Source organism: Pelecanus crispus, chromosome 7 (genome assembly GCF_030463565.1).
Source record: "Pelecanus crispus isolate bPelCri1 chromosome 7, bPelCri1.pri, whole genome shotgun sequence".
NCBI classification, from domain to species: Eukaryota; Metazoa; Chordata; class Aves; order Pelecaniformes; family Pelecanidae; genus Pelecanus; species Pelecanus crispus.
In genome coordinates this window covers 19,353,863-19,376,788 of record NC_134649.1, presented here as the reverse complement: position 1 = coordinate 19,376,788, position 22,926 = coordinate 19,353,863, and the positions used below count along the sequence as shown (strand labels likewise).

Sequence of the window (22,926 nt, the reverse complement as noted above, 5' to 3'; positions counted from 1 at the left end):
GTGCTGAGCAAACAAACAGTATTTCTTTATTTGCAGATTATTTTTGAACATTTTATCTTCTTTTTTGTTATCTCAATGCTTTTATTTTCTAACAAAAAGTGATGAGGCTGATTGTCCTCTGCTCTTTACCTGTACCTGGGAAATAGGAAACCAAAGCACCAGTCTAATCTGAGGGCAGTTCTCCTTGCCACTGGTTGAAGAGAATCTGGCCCCAGATACTTCAGGAAATTTTTGAATGTAGCAAGTTTTGATAATTTCCCTAAAAGCCTCATAATGACCACATTAATGAGCACATTTTACTTCAGACTCTTCCCTGAATGATTACACTAGGGCTGAATTCCACAACTATAACTTGTCAACATCTGAGGCTCGAGTTAGAGCGTGCTGTGTGAACTGATTATAAGCAAAGTGGAACAGGACATTAGAGAAGTGGCTTTACGATTCTATTACTTATATAAGGCTTTACGATTCTATTACTTATATAAGCAGTCAGGCGTTTAAAACAGTGATTTTGCTTGCTTAAGCAACATTTTTGCTAATTATTCCATTATGAAAACCTAAACATAGTTTGAAAAACCAGGTATTCCAAGTTTAAATTTTTCTCTCTTTTCTAACTTTTTTTAATTAGAGGCAAGTACCTGATATGAAATTTTGCTTGCTTTATTTTACTTTATGTTTTGAGAAATTTTGCAGAGAGGAAGGGGACAAGGCTTGCTTTTTAATGTCCTTATGTTGCAGAATGCAGTTCACTGCAATACAATTTGTTGTGACAGCCAAAATATTGTGTCTGGCTTGAGTTCAAATAACTTCAGTTACAGATAAGTAAAATGAGAAGAAAACATTAGGATAAAGACTATGCTACCAGCTTTGTCTCAATCAAATGGTTGCTAATATTCCTGTGGGAGTTACTAAAAGATCTGCATTAAACCCACGGCAAAAAGAAAGGGCTTTTCCTTCCTAGGCCAGCTGTTGAGTTCGGAACACTGGCCTAAGACAAATCTGTTGTGTTGCTTACCTTTATTTACATAGTACTTGCATTTAAACCCTACAGAGTGTGATTTGGGTGCCCAGCATTGACATTGCCAAACAGTGTTTGAAGAATGTTTGTCTTCCAGACTAAGGTTTCAATTTAGAAAGGTGTGGCTGTTCAATGAAAGTTTTCAGGTGTGTGCTGAAATACAGTCCAGAACTGAGGCCAAGGTTTGTGAATAACACGGCAATATTTCACCTTCTGTATCCTGCAAGGGCACAGGTATAATGCTGTCAGTTGCTGCTAGTGAGAGCAAACGTCTTAAGTACACGCTTGTAAAAAATAAAAAAAAAATTGCCCTGAAATACATGAAAGCTGTGATGACAACCAAAGTATTAATTGCCTTATATTCTACATCATTGATTGCTTAGGTAGCACATATAATGTGATTTTACCTCAGGTGTACGCTAAGGACTTTTCAGGTAGTATCTTACATCAAACTGTTAATGGAGTAAGTATGATACTAAACAGACTGATTGGTCCAACAGTTCAATTTGTAAAGAGTTGGGTTTGGTCATTATTAAACCGAGCAAGTTTCGCAGAAGACCTAACGCTCGAGTCCCTCAAATACCCCCACGTTGTTAATGACCACTGTTCTTGTTCGGTTTAAGCCTTCCTTTTCAGTGGCCAAACCTGTAAAAGCACCAAGTGCAGAATTGTGTGAGAGAAGTCACCAGGCCTCTATTTGTCACACGCTAAAACAGGAGAATGGACGCATGTGAAGAGTCAGGGTAGGAAAGAGAAAGAGTAGAAGTGGAATTCAGATGTCTAAATGCGATTTGTGCTTTTGAAGGTGTTCCTAAAGGTTTATGGAATTAAGTTTTATTAATAAATGTAAATCTGCCTCACAGGTCTTGTTAACCGAGTATAGCAGCAGACAAGAGTTTGTTTGGAATGAAAATCATAGAATCATAGAATCGTCTAGGTTGGAAAAGACCTTTAAGATCATCCAGTCCAACCATTAACCTACACTACCAAGCCCGCCTAAACCAATCAAGGGTAGACTAGACTAAACCATGTCCCCAAGTGCCACATCTACCTGTTTTTTGAACACTTCCAGGGATGGGGACTCCACCACCTCTCTGGGCAGCCTCTTCCAATGCTTGACCACCCTTTCTGTAAAGAAATTTTTCCTAATTTCCAGCCTAAACCTCCCCTGGCGCAGCTTGAGCCCATTTCCTCTCGTCCTATGTTGTATATGTCCTATGTTGTATGGAAATTTTCAATCATGTGGCGTTAACTAAGCGACTACTCGAAAGCTGAGGAAAAAAAGCGCTTGAGTGTTTAGCGTGTTATATTAATTATCTGGATTCGTGAAGAAGTGTATTTTCCTAATATTTTTTTAATGGTACGAGAGTAGATAAGAAACGAAACTTTTCCCTCACAGGCAGCCTCACGTGATAGAGTCCTGCTTGGCAGGACGCTAGACAGGTGGTAACTATCTGTATTTCTTTATTAGAAAGCTTCTGTTGTACAAAACGCAAATGAAGCTAGCTTTTGAAGATCAACCGGCCGGCCGGCAGTGGCGTTACGCTCCCTGTACGTGGTACACGGAGTCCTGCGTCCAGCAAGGCCGTCCCCACGCAGATTCCTGTCCCTGGGCCTGAGGGGTCCCTCGCCTCGCCGGCTTGGGGTTTTTTTCCTACGGCTCCGCTTGCCGGCGGAACTCTCGGCCGGCGTTTCAGAGCTGGCTGGATCCTACCAGAGGCAGCGAGGCCGCTTCCTGACGTGCAGCGGCTCGGGCGCTCCCCGGTTTCACCGCGTTCGCCTTTATTTTGCGGGCCTGCCGGCCGTGCGTGGCCCCGCCGCGGGAGCAGGCCGCTGTCCCCGGCCGCTGTCCCCGGCCGCCCTTTGGCCGCCCAGCGCCAGGCGCCGGTTGGGCCTGCAGGCGCGCGGCGGCGGGGCGCGCGGCGTGCGCGGCGCGCCCTCTGGCGGCGGCGCTCGGAACCGGGCTTCGCGCCGCCCGGCGTGGAAGGCGCTGGATTGCGGGAAGCAGGATGCGGGAGATCCCAAACGAACGCGTTTTTCCCTGAACAGCCAACCTCCCCCCCCCCCCCCGCCCCTCGCAACCGGAATACGTTACCTTCCTCACGTCTGAAGGCACAGCTTTGCGTTTTTAACGCGTCTCGCTTTCTGGTCTTTCTTTTAGAACATCTTGCGCAGAATATTTCCAAGTCACACATGGAAACTTGCCAGTACTTGAGGGAGGAGCTACAGCAGATAACATGGCAGACTTTTCTGCAGGAAGAAATCGAGAACTATCAGAACAAGGTATAAAAGCACGCGGCACATGCGCGCGCTTTCTTTAAAGCATGGTATTTCCGTAATGCGCCGCAAAATTCACTTTTTCGCTGCTTTCCGTTTACTATCAGGAATGTGTATTTTTGTGTGTTTCAAAAAAATAATACGCGAGAATCAAAAGCAGCAAGACGGTTAGGGTATCCTTTGCATTTGTGATTTTTACAGGTACCGGAAAAGGCAAAGCCATACTCCCAAAATCTGTCCGTCTGTGATTGATAAACAAAGATCAGAAGCTAGAGACATTTTTTCAATCCTAAATGGCATGTTATTTTCATGTCTTGATTTGTAATCTCCCGCCACCAAACACCGCCACCAAAAAAAGCTGAAGCTACCAGGCTCTGTCATTTTACACGGCTGTGGTTTGAGCTTATAAACGCAGAACTCCGTCCGCTCGCCAGCCGTCGATGCCTGGTTGTAATCCTGATTCGTTCTACAGTTGTCCCTCAGTGTTTCGGTTTTACCTACAGGATAGCAGCACACTGCTGCCATACCACCAGTGGGTATTGTAAGATTTAATCGATGCTTGTATTTCCAATGTGCCTTCCGTCCACAAACTACGACCAAATGGCCGCTTGTGGAAAGCTGTCTTACGCAGCACTATTAAAGCACACTGTTCTTTGAACGTATTTTTCAATTCCGCAAAAAAACGCTTAACCTTTAAGAATATAATTGTTTTCCACTTGTTAGGTAATTTCATTCTGAATTATTATCCACCTACGAAAAAATCACGATTTGCATGCTTGCTTTATGTTGTTAACAAGATGATCTTCATATATGCATATCTTTATATGTATATTTATGAAGACAAGGTAGTTAGGTAAGTTACATTCAGTACAAAATACAGAAGTTGATAGGAAAAATGTGATTATGCACTGCTAGTGTAAATTGGCATTTTCTTTTGATGCAATGAATAAAACGCCCACTGAAATCACCAGAATTGTTATACTTTGACGTTTTTGGCTAAAAACACTCCAACCTGGATCTCTTCTGACATTGCTGAAGAAGTCTTAAGTGTTTGCATTGTCGCTCATCCACGTGAGGCTTTGGCTTTGAGATTAATTCCTCTTGTCTTACAAGCAGACTGTAGCCAGCAGTGCTGGAGAGAATTCACTGCACTTTTTTTTTCTTTTTTTTTCCCCAGCTCAGTTTTACTTTATGAAAATGGGCTTTCCAAACCTTGCTTAGTAATTTTTCAATTTTTCTTCTCTCTCAAACAGCAAAGGGAGGTAATGTGGCAGTTATGCGCAGTCAAAATAACAGAAGCTATACAGTATGTAGTGGAATTTGCCAAACGCATTGATGGCTTTATGGAACTGTGTCAAAACGATCAAATTGTGCTTTTAAAAGCAGGTATGTGGGTCAGTTTTAAGGTCTGTTTCTATTAGTTTCGACTGAGGAAGGTGTTACCTGTATACAGTGATTGTATACACATATATACATATGTTGTTCAATGATAATTTAAAATAATACAGGGGGAAAACCTTACAATTTGTCTGTGTCTTTGAAGTACTATACCTTATTAGTTACTCTGGATAGAACGAGTTCAAGTCTACGTATGAAATTTTCATTATGAACAAAGGGAGCAATGAGTGTGTAAAGATGGAAAAGCTGGATTCCAGTTTTTTATTTTGGCTTACTAATAGTGAATAACATATTTCAAGGTAAAAATCCAGATTGTTGTTCTATGCAAGATGTTGTAGAAATAATGCAGTTTACAAATACTGGACAAAGTTGTCAAAGCTTCGTGAACATAAATCTAAACAAGGTGCTTTGACTTCAGAGACTTCGTTAATAAAAAATTATTAGAGTTTATTAGCATTAACTAAGTTGCTTTAGCAAAAACTTCTAAAGAGGTTTATGGGAATTCTTTTAATTCTACTAGTAAATCAAACTATACTCTGTTACACCACAGAAGCCTACTACCCTACTTGATTGATGCTGAATGCAGAGAATAGGAAATTTTTAAATTCTCACTTCCTCTTTGCAACTGAAGTCTCTACTTAAATAGTCAAACATACGTTGTTTCTGTTTTAGGGTCTTTAGAGGTTGTGTTCATCAGAATGTGCCGTGCCTTTGACTCCCAGAACAACACAGTCTACTTTGATGGCAAGTATGCTAGCCCAGAGGTTTTCAAGTCCTTAGGTAAGGAAATGTCAAGTGTTGTATCTTAAAAAAACAGAATAAAAATAATAAGGTGGAAAAGCATGGGGACAGCTGCTTTGAAAAATTCAGGCTATAGTATTAAAATACAAGAGTTCCAAAGCTCAAACTGCTTATTTTGTAAGCAGTCATGCTGGCTCTGTTTGAGGCCAATCTGGTTTCAGGAGTTAAAACAGCTTAACTCCATGCAGTAAAGGACTGTTGGTGTTGAAATTCAATACTTAAATCAGGGCAGAGCAGTTTGGACACACTTGTTAAGAACAAAAGCCCAGATTTCATATCTAGTGAAACTTTTTATCTATCCTGTTGGAAAAAGCAGCAGATTTCAAGCTAATTTTGGATATACTGACGTGACTGCTTTGAAGATGTTAGTAGTGTTTTGTAATTTGCAAAGTCCAGTTATTTGGAGGTAAAATAACGTGAAGCAATTTTGTTATTAAACCACAGTTTATCATTTTGAATTTTTTTCTGGATATTGTTGCGAATTTTAAAAGGATGCATTTCACTGGGTCTAGATTTGAGATGTAAGCCATTTTGGAGGGCAGTGAAAATACAGCAGCAGAGCATGCTGTACAACTACTGAAGTATTCTCTGCCTTTCTGAGACACCTCAAGGTACAAGGTCTGAGTGCAAACAATGCAGAGAATGCGGTGTCAGATGGGGGTTCCAGTGAAACGTAACTTTCATCTGTTACCAACTACAGCCAGCAATTTAGGCTGGGTTGGGGCTGAGATCTGCAGAGGAGAGCCCCCTGCCATCAGGTTGCAATCCCCTTCAAAGCAGGGCTGCACCCACTTTCGTGAACTGCGTAACAGCATGTGTAACAGCAGCAGTAACCTGACTTACACCTGTGTGAGCAAGAGAATGGATGAAAGGAGACAAGCGTTCCTTTTCTGCATGAAAAGCTTTCAGACCTTGGCTTCTCCCTTTGCTCCTGCACGTACCTTGTAAGCCGCTCTCCCCTCCCTCTTCTGTCTGCTCAACAGTCTTAAACCCAGCACTTTTCGAGTACGCATTTCAAACCTCCAGGCCACAGTGACATGAGAAAGTTCAGTTTAGAAGAGAAACAAAGCTAAACCAATTTTGACCTTGAAAATGGCTTGGGTTTTATCCATAGTTACCCCAAAAGAAACCAAATGTGGAAAAGATACAGCGTGCAAAACCTCCCAAATAGTGGCTGCCACTATGTGTGTGGGAGCTGGGGACTCGTGGGAATGGGATAGTAAGCTCAAGCATGAGTGAGATCTCACTACCATCGCTCCACAGTCCTTAAGGAGAAGACCGTTCACCTATGACGTATTTTACATCCATTTTTCACCTCCATCAGCATAAAGCAACAACTCTGTAGCTCTCAAGTAGTTTTAAACAATGTGGCATGAGCTGTACCTTCTTTTTGGCAGGTTGTGAAGACTTCATTAGTTTTGTGTTTGAATTTGGAAAAAGTTTATGTTCGATGCACCTGACAGAAGATGAGATAGCTTTGTTTTCTGCGTTTGTTTTAATGTCGGCAGGTAAGAGATAAAGGTTTGCTCTAGGTTTATTTGGTAGAAGTTGTTTTTATTTTGAAGTCTTTTTAATTATAATGTTAAGACTATTGGACAGTGTGAAATGTCATCGTCTTTTTCAGTGTCTCCTTCTTGACCAGAATTTTTATTTTAATAAACACATTAAAACTATGAATTTAGGAATAAATTTCTTAAGTTGGAAATCCTAATCTAAGCCCTTGTTTTCCAAATTTTCACCTCGTTGAGGACTCTGCTTCTTTGCAAAAGCTTAAATGCATGTGAGTGAGACCACTGGGTCAATCTAGGTGAGACAGGCAGAAGGTAGCCACTGAATTTACATAGTCAGCTTTCAATGTATGTGAGCTTGCATCTGTAGCAGAATTATCTCAGGCAGATGACAGAATGCTTCCAGTGTCACCTCAGGTCTGTTAAGCGGGGTTGCCGTTTTAGTGTGGTACAAAGGTACTGACGTCGCTTAGGTATCCGTCCCCGTCGTGAAACTGGGTACGCTGAGAATTATGGTGCCCGACATACAGGTTGCCCCAAGAGTCAGCCTGGGTCTGCCGTACCCATGACTAAAATAACTTCGTAATCTCAAGTAGATATGCACAGTACTCCAGGCTCTGGCAAGGCTTATTAGGTCGGGCGAACCAAGATACTGGTGCAGAGAGTCAGTTCATGTCCAGCATAACACCCAAGGAAATAAAGACTGTTTTCAGACTGCAGCATAGTGGACTCAGGAGTGGTGGTGATGGAAGAGTCTGCTAGCAACGGTGGGTTTACTGAGGCTGTCATAAATACATTCTCACGCTGTTTGCCAGATGGGAAGTATGTTAGCCCTGTGTCTTAGTATGTAAGCCTCAGAATCCCCCAGTTCTGCCACACAGAGGGTGTAGCAGCTAATTCTGATTTTTCTGTATGTCACTGTAGATCTTAGCAAGAAGATCCACTCCAACTGCTTGTTCATTATGCGATCTCTTCATTTCCCACAAAAAGTTGTTAGCTTCATTTTGTAAATACCCTGCATTATACAGACCTTGTTAGCAAATGATTAATAAATCTTACTCGGATACGCTGCATTCTTCTAATTAAGGGCTTTGTAAAAGTAATTTTAAATGCACATAATAAATATACTCCAAAACCTATTAATTTTGAAACTCATTTTCTGTATAAAAGTATATAAGAAGTGGAAGGAAGGTTGCAAACAAGAAAGATGAATCTCTAACAGACTCAGTACTTCCTGGTGCGCTGTGATTGATGTGTGCAGTACTAGAGGTGTTAACTCCGTTTATATTTAGATCGCTCATGGCTTCAGGAGAAAGTAAAAATTGAAAAACTCCAACAGAAGATCCAGCTAGCACTTCAGCACGTTCTACAGAAGAACCACCGAGAAGATGGAATTCTAACAAAGGTAAGACTCCTACTGTGCCTTGTCACGTGACTGTGAAAGTACGCTTTCTTACGAATGGTATCCTAATGACGGTGTAAAAGCTTTTACACAGTTAATTTGTTATTTATAAACGCAGAATTCCTTGTTCTTTTCTCGAAATCAAGGTGCTTAGCTGAAACTATTTACTAAAAACTAGAAGAGGTGAAATGATGATATCCTAGGGAACAAGGTTGGTGATGGTCTGAAAGGAAGCATTTTAATGTTGAACTTCATGAAAAGCAATGAAGGTTTTTATCCTATTTCTCCTACACAACATTTCTGCCACACAGAATACTATTTCAGTTCTACAACATGCATGCTTTAATCCTTGTGAAATCTCTGCCTGCATGACAATTAAGTTGTTATAACATGCAATACCCAAACTAACGTTGTTTGTCAGTCTTCCACGAGAAGTTCCCCACACAGCCTTTTTCTCAACAGTTCTTCCAAATATTGATGCCTAGGGAAGAAAGAAGAGATACTACATACTATTATGCTAATCTGAAGTATCTTCATTTAACTTTTCAAGAATGGAAAAGTGGTGTGATGTTTAAAACAAACAAACAAACAAACAAAAATCTGAAGAACTGGGGAAGGGTAGGCACTTCCTTGCAGAGGTAGTTCCTTTTAGAACTCTACACAGCCGGAAAGCTTATGCTTAGTTTCACACCGTAGAATTAATTCCGATAGAAGCAGGACGGTCCAGCCCAGCCTTTGCAGATTGTCGTAATTTCAAATCCTAGCTCATGTAATTTTTTTCACAGCATATACTTCGTATACCTTTGGAAGAAAGTTTCTACCTCGTGCTTTGATAAAAATAATTTACTCAGTAATTTCAGGGAGTACCCTAGTGATATTTTTGAAGTACAGATTTTTCTGGTCTGTTCCTTTTCACCTTATTTGGCATAAATTAAAAAAGCCTCATGTATTGCATTGCCACTTCCCTCCATAATATTCACAGTGGGTTTAAAAGTAGTTGGGACTGCCTACTTCCAAGAGAGTGACTAAGTTGCATGAATACTTCTATATCAATCCAGTGCTTGGTAGGCAAGCAAGGAAACATTTTTCTAGGAACTTAAAGAAAAGATAATTTCACAAACAGAATTAGTTCATTACTTAAATAGCTTTTTAGTGGCTTCTTTTCTTTTTATTTATTTTTTTAAATCTAACATAACAAACATCCATGACTACGCATCTGAAATGTCACTGTTAAGGTAAACAGTTGAAGTGAACTCAAAGTGTTTGAGAGCGCTTTAATCCTAAGAGCAAGATTGGGAGGCCTGGTTCCATATATGACCGTATGACTTCTGTTCATTTTTTTACAGTTAATATGCAAAGTGTCTACTTTAAGAGCACTGTGTGGACGACATACAGAAAAGCTTATGGCATTTAAAGCAATATACCCAGACATTGTACGACTTCATTTTCCTCCACTTTACAAGGAGTTGTTCACTTCAGAATTTGAGCCAGCGATGCAAATTGATGGGTAAACGTATCACCCAAGCACTTCTAGAATGTCCGAAGTACAAACATTAAAACAAAAGAAAGGAAAAGAAAAAAAAAAAAAAAAGAAAAAAAAGAAAGAAAACCAAGACACTTTATATGGCCCTGCACAGACCTAGGGAGCCAACACACTGCACATCTCTTGGCGGTCGGGGTCAGGCGAAGGATGGGAAACAATGAAACAAAGTTGAACTTGTTTTTCTCATGCATATGATTTCCATTATGCCTACAAATATGGACCCTTTTTCTGTCTCAACTTCTCAATCCTTGACCTCTGTTTACACAGACTGAGGGTACTAATGTCAGAAGGTTGTTTTCTCTTGTAGTTCACTGCCCAGACTTTTGACAGAACAATCAATTTGTTGATCAGAACAGAGAGTCCACCTAGTAATCAGCGACTGGTGTGCATTGCAGAGATTTCAGCATCAGTTTGCACAACTTGCGCATTGTTTCATGAAGGACGATCTTTTTCACCTACCACTGTTTGCCAGTAGACAGAACGGCATGAAAAGGGTCCATAGCAATAGCAACAATAGCATTATAATATATTACAGGGTAAATGGGCATGAAGACTATATATAGCAAAAGAGATATTGTTTATATATTGTTTTAATTAATATAAAATGTAGTTACTGGTATAGCTTTTCTTGTTGAATTGATAAGGCACTTTCATTTTGCACCTTTTTCTTTAAATTAAATGCTAGCGTGTTCATTGTTGTGTTGCATGTGCACCAGAAATTCAAGTTTAACTGAAAAAGGTTTGGCAGGTACTGGTACATTGGGAGGTATTTATGCTGCTGTTTTCCATGTTACTTTTAAAGAGAGGCTGGTCATATCCTGAAATGGTTACACAGATTTTTTTTTTTTTAAAGAGTTGAAAATAATGACAATTTTCTAAATTAAAATCAGCTTTTCAGCTGTTAATTTCAAAGGTACTTTTGTTTTCAAATCTTTCAAACCTGGATGTTTAAAATTACATGCCTAAATTCAGATCTAGATGCACAAGTCAAAAGCCTCATTTTCAAAGGTGCTGAGTTTCTGTGGTCAAAGTTAAACTAAGCAATTACAGATAATTTACAAATGAGTAACACAGCATCCTTGAAAATCAGGCTATTAAATAAAGTGTATTTCTGCCCACCATAAATCCAGGTTTGAAGGTATTTACTCAAGTCTGTATCTACAGTAAAAGTATGTGTGTATGACATGTATGTGGAAAAGTAATTTTTATACATAATATTACATACTTTTGTACTCCATATCGTAAACAATGCCTTCAAACTCCAAACTCTAGCCTATCAAAATCCATAGGAGGTTTGTCTTTGACTTCAGTGAGATGAGACACTGACCCATGTTCTTCCAGCGTCCAGCAGTTCAATTTCAGGTAGCTGAACAGAGAAGTCCATTGCTCTCCTTATTTAAAAAGATGCACTTTAAAGTTTATCAGATGGGGACAGACTAACAAAGTAAAGGCACACTGTTGCTAGAAAACATTGGTTTGTACTCTGTATAATGCCTGGAAATCACTAATACCATAAATCTGCGTTCTGCAATTCTGAAATTGTGATTCCCATATTGCATAACCAGCCAGTAAGCTGAATCTTGCAGTCTTTATTGTTATTAATTACCATTCCCTTTAGGAAGAATACTGTCTCTGAGCAAATTTGGCAAGCAAACGTAGTTCTGAAGGAAGCAGATTCACAATAAACGACATCACAAAATAAACTGTGGCTGCTTGAGCCAAAGGTGCATAATTGGTTTGGATGAGATGAGGATGTGTAACTGCATGCCTTGTAGGCCTACACAAATGAAGTTTCTGATGAAGTACGTAAGAAAAAGCCAGGAACTTTAAAAAAGAAAAAAGGAATGAGACAGAATGTGCTCCATGGCTTTAATTTCCAAGGATAAACAATGTCTTACATATAGTCGTTGAGAAGTCACAGAAGTGAATAGAAGCGCACTGAAGCCTAACTGTTTTAAAAAGGAGAATTAGGTCAGTGGGTTATTACAAGCAAAGTAGAGGTTTATTCTAAGATTTGAACATGTTTCCGCTGGGGTCATATTGAGACATTTAGCTGTGACAGCTATTAAAAATTTTATAGTCTGCCACATCAGGGAAGCTTACAGCTGTCACTCATCTCTATGGTTTGAAAAGAGGGGGAGATGAGCATCATATGTTTCCCCTATAAAGCAGTATGCCCCCAGAGTTTGGGACAGGAACACCTGCACCTCCATGAGCACTGGGATGGAGGCATGAGAGGGCTTCTGGAAAAAGTCCATAGAGCCGTCCTTTTACTGCTCCATCCTGCCTGCTCCCAAAAAGGCAGCTCACAGCCCAGCACATGCTCTCTCCAGTCTCACTGAAACACCTTTCCTAGAACCATTGTTTACTTTATTGGAGTAGCTGGCACAATATGGTACTTTCATTCTAATGTGTGTTCCTATTTTTAAAGCAACCCTTTTAGCTAACAAATGTTTTCTGAATGTGACCAGCCTTAGGTGCTAGTCCTGTAAAGATCAACTAAACTTAATTTCAGTGTCAACTAATGAATAACAAAGTAAGACCTGTACTTTTTTAGGGAGAGAGATACAACTCCTACTTCTGACAATAACTAGACTACCAGGCAAAATATTTTGGGATTAATTTTCAGTCATGTCCTTTTCTTACCTTTTCCTGCTATTAGTTCTCTACCAGGCATCTAGGTGCCAATGGCTTTGTTTTGGTATCTAGGTCAGCATATTTACACCCACAAGTCGTTGACAACACAGATTTTTGGAGCGTTTACTAATAAAATACGTGACCGTAAAAAGGTTCCAGGTAGGGCCTTAGCTGTGAAAGCCCTTTGCATCTGAAAACAGCTTGTGATGTGATCTTCCAGGCCAGAAAGTGCTGTCATTTTTGTCCGTGGGAGCTCCTGTGTACTGGCACCTTGTTAAATCGGGCTGTGCATACATACCCCAAGTAACTCTGCTTTCCTGATCACAGTTAACAGCCACTTGGCAATAGAATATTGGTTTTGTGTTGCTCTTCATAGACAGGCAGGGAAAAATGGGATACAGCATGGCAGATGTGCTGGTAAGACTTCTGTTGCCAAGGAGGCTTTTATGAAAGGGGGCACAGAAAAACGTCAGAGCGACGGCCATGTAAGAACCCAGCGCGGCAGAGGAAATGCACTCTGCAGAACGCCTGGGGCTATGGCCTGGTATCAGATGATCAGCTGAATATTCACTTCAAAACCGTATCTGGGGACAGTGGATATTCACATGAGTATTTTCATCATCTGCCCAGGTCATTACAAACAAAAACATGAGGATAGCTGAAGATAAAGGAGTAATATATCGGTTTTGAATGATCTGTTCCTTAAAGTCTGCAAAGAGATTTTCATTGGGTGTTGTATCTATCCACAGAGTGTTTTCTGGCCTTCTAGGAAAGAGATACTATACTATACTGTCATTCGCACCACCCCAATATACTTCAACATCTCCAACATTGTTTGACGTTTTAAAAACTACGGGATTAGGTGAAAAGGGAGGCTGTTTTTAAGTTTGGTTGTTCTTTATTAAAGCTTATCTATCTTAGTACGGATACCAAGATATCTGTGTGTGTATGTGCACCTCTGTGTGTGTGAGAAAGTACGTTTGTGTGCGCACATGAATATATGAGTGGGTACGTGTGAGTGGCTGCTTCTAGGCTGTTAAGTGTCAATGGAATAAAGAAAATGTATTCAAAATACTTAAGTCAAAAATAGAAGGTGGAAAAAAGATTTATTCTATACAAAGCCTTGTCTGGACCACTTTAGAGAGACTTCTATTTTTTTAACCCTTCTATAAATGTTTGATGGCACTTGAAATATTCCTGCAATAAAATGTGATTTGTGTAAACATTAAAAAAAAAAATTTTGTAATGTGAAACAATGAAAGAAAGTAATGTAATTTTTCTAAAAAACAAAAAAAAAAAACCAAACGAACGAACTTTGTATTATTTTCTTGATGGAATTTGTCTATTTGTCTTTGGAAAACTTTTTATTTCATTGAATGTGCCATAGTAGAGGTGTGTTTTTCTTTTTCTTTCTTTTTTTTTTGTTTTTTACATTTTAGATTAAAGGAATAGCTGTGTTCCGACATTCCAAAATGCAAGATGACATAGCAGTCATGATTAAAAGGTTTGATTAGTAAGCTTCAATCATTGTTGCTTTTTTTGCACATGTTCTTCATTCCTCTACAGTGCAATATGTACATAGAGCACTTGCGGGTGTAACCTTGATCCCTCAGGGAAAAATACATATTTGTACAGGATTTTTCCTTTTTTTTGCCTTTTTTTTTCTTCTTTTTTTTTTTGTTTTTTGTTTTTGCTAAGGAATGTCGATTGAATCACTTGTCTGTTGTTGAGGGGCAGCCAGATAATAATCCTAAACCACTGTCACAAAACATTGATTGTTTAAATTTTGTGCCCTTTTATTATTTAAAAAAGAAAAATAAAAGTTATTTTCTGACAGTTCTTTGTGCTGATTGGTGAAAAAAAGGGTAAATAGATAAGCACCTTATGATTGACTAAACTGTGAATGACAATCCATCTCGTTATCAACAACAGAAGCCCTATCATTTTAGAGCTGGGGTTCAGAGTCAGAAACTAATGTGCTCAGGGATCTTCTAAAACTCTTCAACAGGGTGGCCAGTACTACTGGTGGAACAAATTACTTTTAAAAAACATATGCTAGTATTTCTTCCCTTCCCTCTCCCCCTCAGGCACAAGAGAACTGGATTTTTTTTTTAACTAAATGCTCTATGCGTGCCTCATTCTCTTACTCAGTTCTCCAGTATAGCTGCTCTTTGGTCTTTATTTTGTTCAAAACAAAAGTACTCCAAACAGCGCAAAGGTTTTGCTATTATATTTTGGAAAATACATTAATGCTGACCCATTAAATAAGTGATTGAAATTAATTTCAATACCCTCTGGACATTTTTATAATGATAGGACTGTTTTTCCAGCTGAATTTCAGTGTTTTGCAACAGAAAATGAGTTTTCGGTATTTACATTATTGTCAAAGAAAACAAATCAGTTTATGATAGGACAGTAAGAATGAAAAGCTAATAATTAGGTTTCGGCAATGACGTCACATAGAAAGGAACATAGATCTGCAGGAATACAGGAACAACAATTCAGACATTGTCTGTTGTTGTTGCATATGCTTCATGGTAAAGCAAAAAACCTGACTGGAAAGAAACACTGAGGCTGAAGACATTTTCATATCTAGTACGTCAAATACAGCAATTCCAAGTGATTACAGTGGCACAAAAACCAGCAATGTCTAGGAAGTCTCCAAGTGCCAAATTGTAGGATTCTGGAAGCCTGTCCCAATTAGCCTTGGTTTATGGCCTCACACCCTTTTGAAAATGCAAGCAGAAAAGTAAATAAGCAACTACAAACAGAATGAGCAAGATTTCAAGACTTTGGTTAGCCTGGGAAGAGACTGAATTTCTCCATCAAGCATGTCTGTCGTCTTGCAAAAAGCATCAGTTCTCCAGTATCTTAGGTTATTGAGGGTTTTTTCACCGGGTGTATGGCTTCCAGTTGTTTATTTTAGGTTGCTTAATAAATAGGGAAACCTTTCTTACGGTTTTACAAGCTGACGGTCAAGTTTAGCCTGGAATGGCCTTCCAAGGCAGGCAACTGCTTAGCAAGTATGACCTCTTCTGGCATCTACAGCAGAAGAAAATTCCTGTTGCTGATTTGCAGTAGAACCTATTCTTTACATACTTGCAGATCAATTAAACGTACTGTTAATATGTACAAGATGTTTTAACAATGTAGCAGGGTGATCCAAACATTACAATATCTTTTTTTGGATTGGCATAGACATTCCCTAGTCTGTACTTGATGAACAAAACAGGTTGCACGGTATAAGCTGTACAAACAATGTGTCTTTTTTTTCTCTACACATTCCTAAACTCCCCAATGTACATAAACTTTTAATATAAATGTCAGAAACAGCATTTACTATACAATATCCAAAAATAATCACAATTTTCTCTTGAGTATTGAGTATATGAAATTCTACCTGTGCTATCCGATTCAGATTGCACAGAAGAAACATTTGTTTTCCTTAGCTGGAGAAATATAACTATTAGAATTGTTTTTTCATAATTAATACTAATATTTATTACTTCAAAAGTTTCACCCATTAATATATTTGAATATTAGCCTCCTATTTTCTTTATGCTTAAATATTCCTGTCAGTAAATCATTTGGTGGAAATGAGGGCAAATGCATACAAATACCAAATACAACAACAAAAAGAGAAGTTTTAAAATTTAAATGAGTATTTATTTAAAAATCATTGCAGTATGTGCTTTAATCCTAGTACTGTGATAATAGCTCGCTAGATAATGCTAAGTCACTGGACTTGAGGGGAAAAATACGTAACATTTAGGATAATATACAGTCTATCTTTGGAACTTTATTCAGGTACTAAATAGAATTTTAACATCAAAATAAAAGCTGTATTCTACCTTTTTCATAGGTAATGTTGCTGTTTATCTCTTTTTTTCTTTTTGCCTTTATCATTGGTAGAATATAGCAATAACTTTATAGCAATAAGTAGGCTATCCAAATAAGAAACAAAACATGATAAAGGCTTCAGATCAATACTCATAGGTTCATTTCTTCTGCCACAATATTCACTTGTATGTCTTCCCTCATAATCTCATTACTCCTTCAAGCTGAACTTCACAATCAAGTCGTTCAACTTGATGTGTGACATCACACCTTTTTGTTAACATCTGCATGTTTTCGGTGTTCATATGTCCGTTGTATACTTGTTTTCCTGTAAGTCAGTGTTTCTCAAGCTTTCTGAAAGCACAATCCCTCTGGGCTATATTTCTTCATAGGGCTCTCTGTGTTGGCATTAACTTACTTTTTCTGGGGCAGGGAGTGTGAACCAGCTCTAATTACTGGCGGCATTTCCTAACTAACTGGAGGAACTGAGCTGTTGCTAGCGCTTAGTAGTAACTCCATGGCTAGTGCAAGTGCTGGCAGCCAACAGCCAGCTCTTCCAGCCCCGCCACGCTGCGGGGGCTGAGCTGCATCCAGTAAGCGGGAGGAGTTCCCTGGCCAGCGCGCTCATCCGCAGCCAGCACAGCCACATGCTCTGCGCTGGAGAACCGGGCTACGTTTGCCTGACAGAGCGTTTTGATAATAATCTAAACACTCTGGCAGCTTTCAAATGGTTGTGACTTTCGGTTTGAGAAACACTACCCTAAATTACCCCACAAAGTCTTAATGTAGATGCACAAACTTTATAGGAACTTGCAATCTGTAATTCTATCTATATCTAATGCAGAGAATTCATAAGCAATACAGTGAATTTTATTTCACAAAAAGGCATACGTACTGTACACCTTTCTAAATCCAAAATGTTCCTCATTTCTACATTGATTTAGAAACAAGTTACAGAACAGTGGTGAACATTTGAACTATTAGGACATTAACTGGCTGCTTCTTTATATGTAACTGTATTGTCTGCCTGCTCCTTTTCTGGAGATGTGTTTTTGTATTGGATGTTTGGGCCAATGGGAGGCTTCAAGCTACAATGTATTTTCCCAGATTAAATATATTTAACATATGACAAACCCCAGACAAGGCTTTTTAAAATGTATAAAGAACTGCAGTGTTAGGTGGTTTATTTGCAAACTGTTTTCAATGTTGTCCATTTTTATGGCACCTTTAACAATATTCTTGTTTCCAAAGTACAAAAGAAAGGTTAAAAATACTCTAGCCATAACTGAATGTCAAGCAATAAAAACAAATGACTTTTTGTGCATAGATTTAAAAGAAATACAAGTTTTAGACATCTGCATGTAAATGCAATCTCTTGTTTACTGCTTTCTTAAACTTGAGCAACTGATTCCTTATTTTACTACTAATTTAAGGACTTGTAATGGCCTGTAAACATTTTATCTTGCTCTATTCTTTCAACTCTAACTTTGTCTCTGCTTTGGAGTCATAATATTTAATGTTGTTCTGCTCACCTCTATACAGTTAACTTTTTGCTTTTATTCTGTATAGATAAAGTTATACTATAAACAGCCTACACAGTGCAAATATTTATCTGTTTATCAAATACCACATTATGCTGTATAATATCTGTTTTACTATATAATCTATTTTAGACATAGCTGTTTAGAACTAGAGTGTGCTATTTTTGTGTTTTTCTGATGTGTGGTGCTAGATAAGTTACTTTTGTGAACAAAAGCAAACAAACCCCTTTTATTCCTAGACAATACCACCTTTGGGTCTTGTTAATTTCACTGAGTATAACTATATATAAATATATATATATTTGTGTATATATATATATACACCAACATATGCCCAACAAGTACCTGTATCAGAGTACAAGATTTGGGACATGGTTTTCTCTTTAAATGCATAGTGTCATTATATAAATTATTCTATAGTATATTTAATAAGGAGAAAATTACTTCACCGGTACAGATACTTGATATCAAATGTAGAATTTTTTTCTACATTATTAACATTATTAATTATTAACGTTATTAAAAATGTTCTGTCCAGCTTGTTATCCTTTTGGTTGCTAAAACAGTCTGCCTGTATCGTATCAGAAAAAAGAAAAACAGCTAATCTGCCAGTATAAAGTAATTACAATATGCTGTCCGTCTGAAAGGGAGGTAGTTATTTGGCTTGTTGGGAGAGTTCTATCCTGTCGTTGCATCTGATATTTATAGATGTTATTCTGCTGGGTGCCTTCCTCCCTCTTCACTTTAAATAGGATCTGTACACGCTCAAACTGCGGATGTTACTAGGCCATGCCTACACACTTAACTCCAGTTACTGTAAATAGGAATCTTCTGTAAATCTTCCATGATAGATGGATGGCTAAATTCAGTCCTTGGACATGCTTTATAAATCATGCATACATATCCAAGGACAGCCATTAGAAACTAAAGTTAGTTAAGAAGTGGAATTTGCAACGTTTTGTCAGGTCTGGGGGTTTTGTTTTTATTTTTCATGTATACCTTAATTTACGTAGTCATGTACCCTTAAAAGTATTCCTATCCCCTGTTCCTTTCATTCTAGATACTGTTTTCATGTTAATTCTTAAAAACTGATGGATATCAAATATCTAACTAAGGAGGTAATTAACCTTTTAAATATTTATTAGAATTTTTCTGTAATATTACTGAATTTATAAGATCTTTAGCAAAGATTTTTGAGCAATTTATTAAATACAATGTTTCTGTTTACTGCACTTTTTGATAATAGAAGGTAGTGAATTTTAAAGCCATGATTCTTGGCTTCCATGCACTGCTTTTATACCCTCAATCCAAGGAATATATATATATAAATAATTTTTTTTAAACAGCAAACATACTGTTGTCCTAAAAATAAATACAAACTTTACTGCACCGTGGGTATATTTTCATAAGTGGAATGTTTAATTGCAAACACTATCAGGACAATTATAAAAACCTCTTGAAGCTACAATCTTATTTAAATATAAGCCATGACAATTTTATTTTCCCTTGTTGATTTAAGTCACCTTTTGATGTTTTCAAAGAGAAAAGGAGTCGCTCTTAAATTTGTATGTACTAACCTATACATAATGCTAGGAACACGTTCTCCCTGTTGTTTTAATTATAATAGTTTGATATATTTATGCAAAACCATTTGGTTAACATATTCTCCCTGTTTACTAAATGTTCAACTTAACAAGACCAGAATAAATGCTGATTACAAATATACACCAGTTTGAAGATTAAGCACATAGACTTCAAAAACCTCGTTGAGTGATACACTCAAATTTCTGTAAATACAAGTTTAAATGCAATTATACTGTACATGTAAATATATGCTGTCTGTTATGTGTACAGTATGTATAAATTCCTTTTCTAGCCACAATAAAATGTAAGCCATCAAGAGGAATACTAAAGTGGTATTGTACTAAACCTTTGCTAATGATCTTTACCCAATCACTTAACTTTTCACTTTCATGGACCTTTCCAACTCACTCTTACGATAGCCTGCTTATATTCAAGTTTGTTATTTTACTCAGTCCCGAAAAAAGTATTTTGATTCATTTTGTAAATATGACTGTAAAAATAAGAGATTTAATGTTGTCTTTTAAATACTCCAATTTTCATTCTAATATGAATGTTGTTATATTGTACTTAGAAACTGTACCTTTAATATTACATTACCTTTATTAAGTGCATTGAACACATCGATTTTAGATGTGCTTTATGTACTGTTATCCTGTAATAAAACTTCAGCTTCTAATGGAAAAATCTGTCTTAATTTTTTGTCAGTAGCATCTTGTTTGTTTTCCTGAATTGTGGTTCATTAGGTTTATTCCTTAAGGAATGCACCATTACAAAATTAGGCTGTGCTTCCAAGCATGTATATCAGAGCTGTTCAGCACATATATCAAGTAATGTTTGGCAGCAGGGAAACAAGAAGACTCCTGAGCACCTTTTAAGCTCCCCTTTTGGCCCACAAGAGCTTTAACCCTCCTCAGAATGAATGAGGATTAATCTAGCTTCCCTCTCCTTGAATGTGCCTTCTTGTTTGAAATCAGAGTTCACTGCATCAAGTGCAAGATACAAGAAATCTGACTTAAGGCCTTCCTAGTGACTTTGGAAATACTGCTTCAGGCTAGAGCTAAATGAGGATTTGGGTGTCAAAACTGAGGTTTTAATACGATTTAGGCATCAAAATTCAAAGTTGCAACTCCCCTATGCTGTGCTAAATGTGGGAGCACCTGAATGTCAGCAGCATGCTTGCCCTTAAGACTTCAGGCATGTAAAATTCTACTTCTGCACCTACCCAGAAATGCCTCAGTCTTGACAGAGCTTTAAGAGCTCAGTATTTATATGCCTGACCATGATTCAGAAACAGATATTAGCATTCATCTTTGAAGCACTGTATCTGGAAGCAGCCTTCACCTACAGATCAAGTCTACAAAAAAAACCCAGTGGAAGTCACCACTTTCTTAGAACCGTTGTACTCTTAAGTAGTGCCATTTGTTCTACAGCAGCTCCATAACTAAAGCAGTCTTTGAGACATGGAAAGCCCAGATTTAATTTTCTCATCCTCAGGACATGACTTCTGCCCAATCTTTCCACTCACAGGAGAGTTCCTAACTACCAAGATACAGGTTAGTATAAACAACTATATATGTTCAATATAAAATGCAGCAATTTTTCTGAAGTGAGAGACAAACTGAGGACTTTCATGCCTGCCTATAAGGAAAGCTAACTGTGGTTTATGTGGTGGTGGTTTTGAACCCCAACAACTTCACAGAATCACGGATTGGTTCAGATTGGCAGGGACCTCCAGAGGTCACAAGCAGGGCCAACTAGAGCCAGTTGCCCAGGACCATGTCCAGACAGCTTCTGAGATCTCTAGGGATGGGAACTCCACAACCTCCCTGGGCAACCTGTGCCAGTGCTCAGTCACCCTCACATTGAAAAAGTGTTTCCTGATGTTCATGTCATGGAATTAGAAAGATCACATGTAGGAAGTAGCACCGTAAGAAACCCCAGACACTGCAGGTTTTGGAGAGATGCACACTGAAGTAGGATTTAACCTGCCACATTCACAATCTGGGCTAAGTCTTCTAATCATTTGGCTATGTAACTGTTACTGTACCTGGGGTCTGAAGTAACATTACTCCTTACAAGGCTACCTCCAGGACTGGGCTCTGGGTGGATCCAGTAGGGAAAGAGAAACCTTTTTGCTTCTCTTGAGATAGACAAACCAAAAAAGGGCAGAATTAAAATCAAACAATGTCCTTGAAACTGATCTGCAAGCAAGCTGAAGAGACTCCTTTGTTGGTGGGTTTGCACCTCATTCTGAATCATCTCGCTATTGTTATGTATCTGCGTATAGTGCCCAGAGGTTTAGTTACAGGACTAGGTGCTGTGAACACTTTGCTTGCTTCACACCACAATCCTCACTTCCTTCTTCTCCATCTGTAGATCTGTGAAGGGGATCACCTTTTCTTGTAACACCACAAGCAAATGAGTTTCCATCACCTAGACCTACGGCTACTGAGAATATTTGAATTCCACATTTTACCACACTGGGAAGCCTGATCATCAGAAAAAAGGTTTTGTGCTCTGCCCACATTAAGAAGTGTGAAGTGAGCCAGGGAAGCTGGAAGCCCAGCAGAGGGAAGCTGATAAATGCAGCGACCTCCACGGGGCACTTCAGTCCTCTCACACACGGTCCCAACCCCGTTCAGGGACGAGCTGCCTGGCAGAGCCTGGCCCCGCCACCTCCGTACGCCCAGGGCGGGAACTGCTGCTCGAGGCACCCAACATCTGGTCAGGGCCACACCTTAGCGAAGAACGTGAAGTCGGAGCGGAGCCCACAGCGCGAAGAGGCCTTAGGCGCATTTCATCTCCCAGCGAGGCGAGGCGAGGCGAGGCGAGGCGAGGCGAGGCGAGGCGAGGCGAGGCGAGGCGAGGCGAGGCGAGGCGAGGCGGGGCGAGGCGGGGCGGGGCGGGGCGGGGCCGGGGCCGGGGCCGGGCCGGGGCCAGGGCTGGCACGGGCCTCGGCGGCGGCGGCGCACCCCCCACGCCCTCACCCCAACCCTGCAGCAGCGCCGCCTGCCACAAGATGGCCGCCGCAGCCCCTCCAGCAGCTGCTCGCGCCCATGCTGCTATTGGCTGGCTCAGGACACCTGATCCCGCGCGCCGCGCGCTCTGCTGCGCTGATTGGCCAAGGCCGTGAGGCAGGCTCACGCGGCAGAGAGACGAGGAGCCGCCGAATACGCTCCCCCGAGGGGCCCGTCAAGATGGCGGCCAAAGGGCAGCTGCTGACCTGGTGAGTACGCTTACCCCTCTCCCCCTAACCTAGCAGGGCGCGCCCGAAGAGCGGGTGGCGGGAAGATGGCCCCTCGCGCTGCCCCGCCGGCGGAAGAACGCGCCGCCCCAGCCCGCCGCGCGGCGGGGGCCCGCATGCGCCCGGGGGGAGCGGG

General features: G+C 39.6%; 1 protein-coding gene across 2 annotated transcripts in view; it reads left to right on the top strand.

Annotated features, from left to right (window-relative positions):
- Window positions 1-9,915, top strand: part of RORA (RAR related orphan receptor A) — a 398,251-nt gene extending 388,336 nt beyond the window's left edge. For both annotated transcript variants that reach the window (XM_075713910.1, XM_075713909.1), the window contains 6 exons: window positions 3,180-3,301; window positions 4,549-4,681; window positions 5,366-5,473; window positions 6,892-7,002; window positions 8,295-8,407; window positions 9,751-9,915. In XM_075713910.1, coding sequence (XP_075570025.1) covers window positions 3,180-3,301; window positions 4,549-4,681; window positions 5,366-5,473; window positions 6,892-7,002; window positions 8,295-8,407; window positions 9,751-9,915 — 752 coding nt within the window. The remainder of the gene's footprint in view (window positions 1-3,179; window positions 3,302-4,548; window positions 4,682-5,365; window positions 5,474-6,891; window positions 7,003-8,294; window positions 8,408-9,750) is intronic.
- The last annotated feature ends 13,011 nt before the right edge of the window (window positions 9,916-22,926 follow it).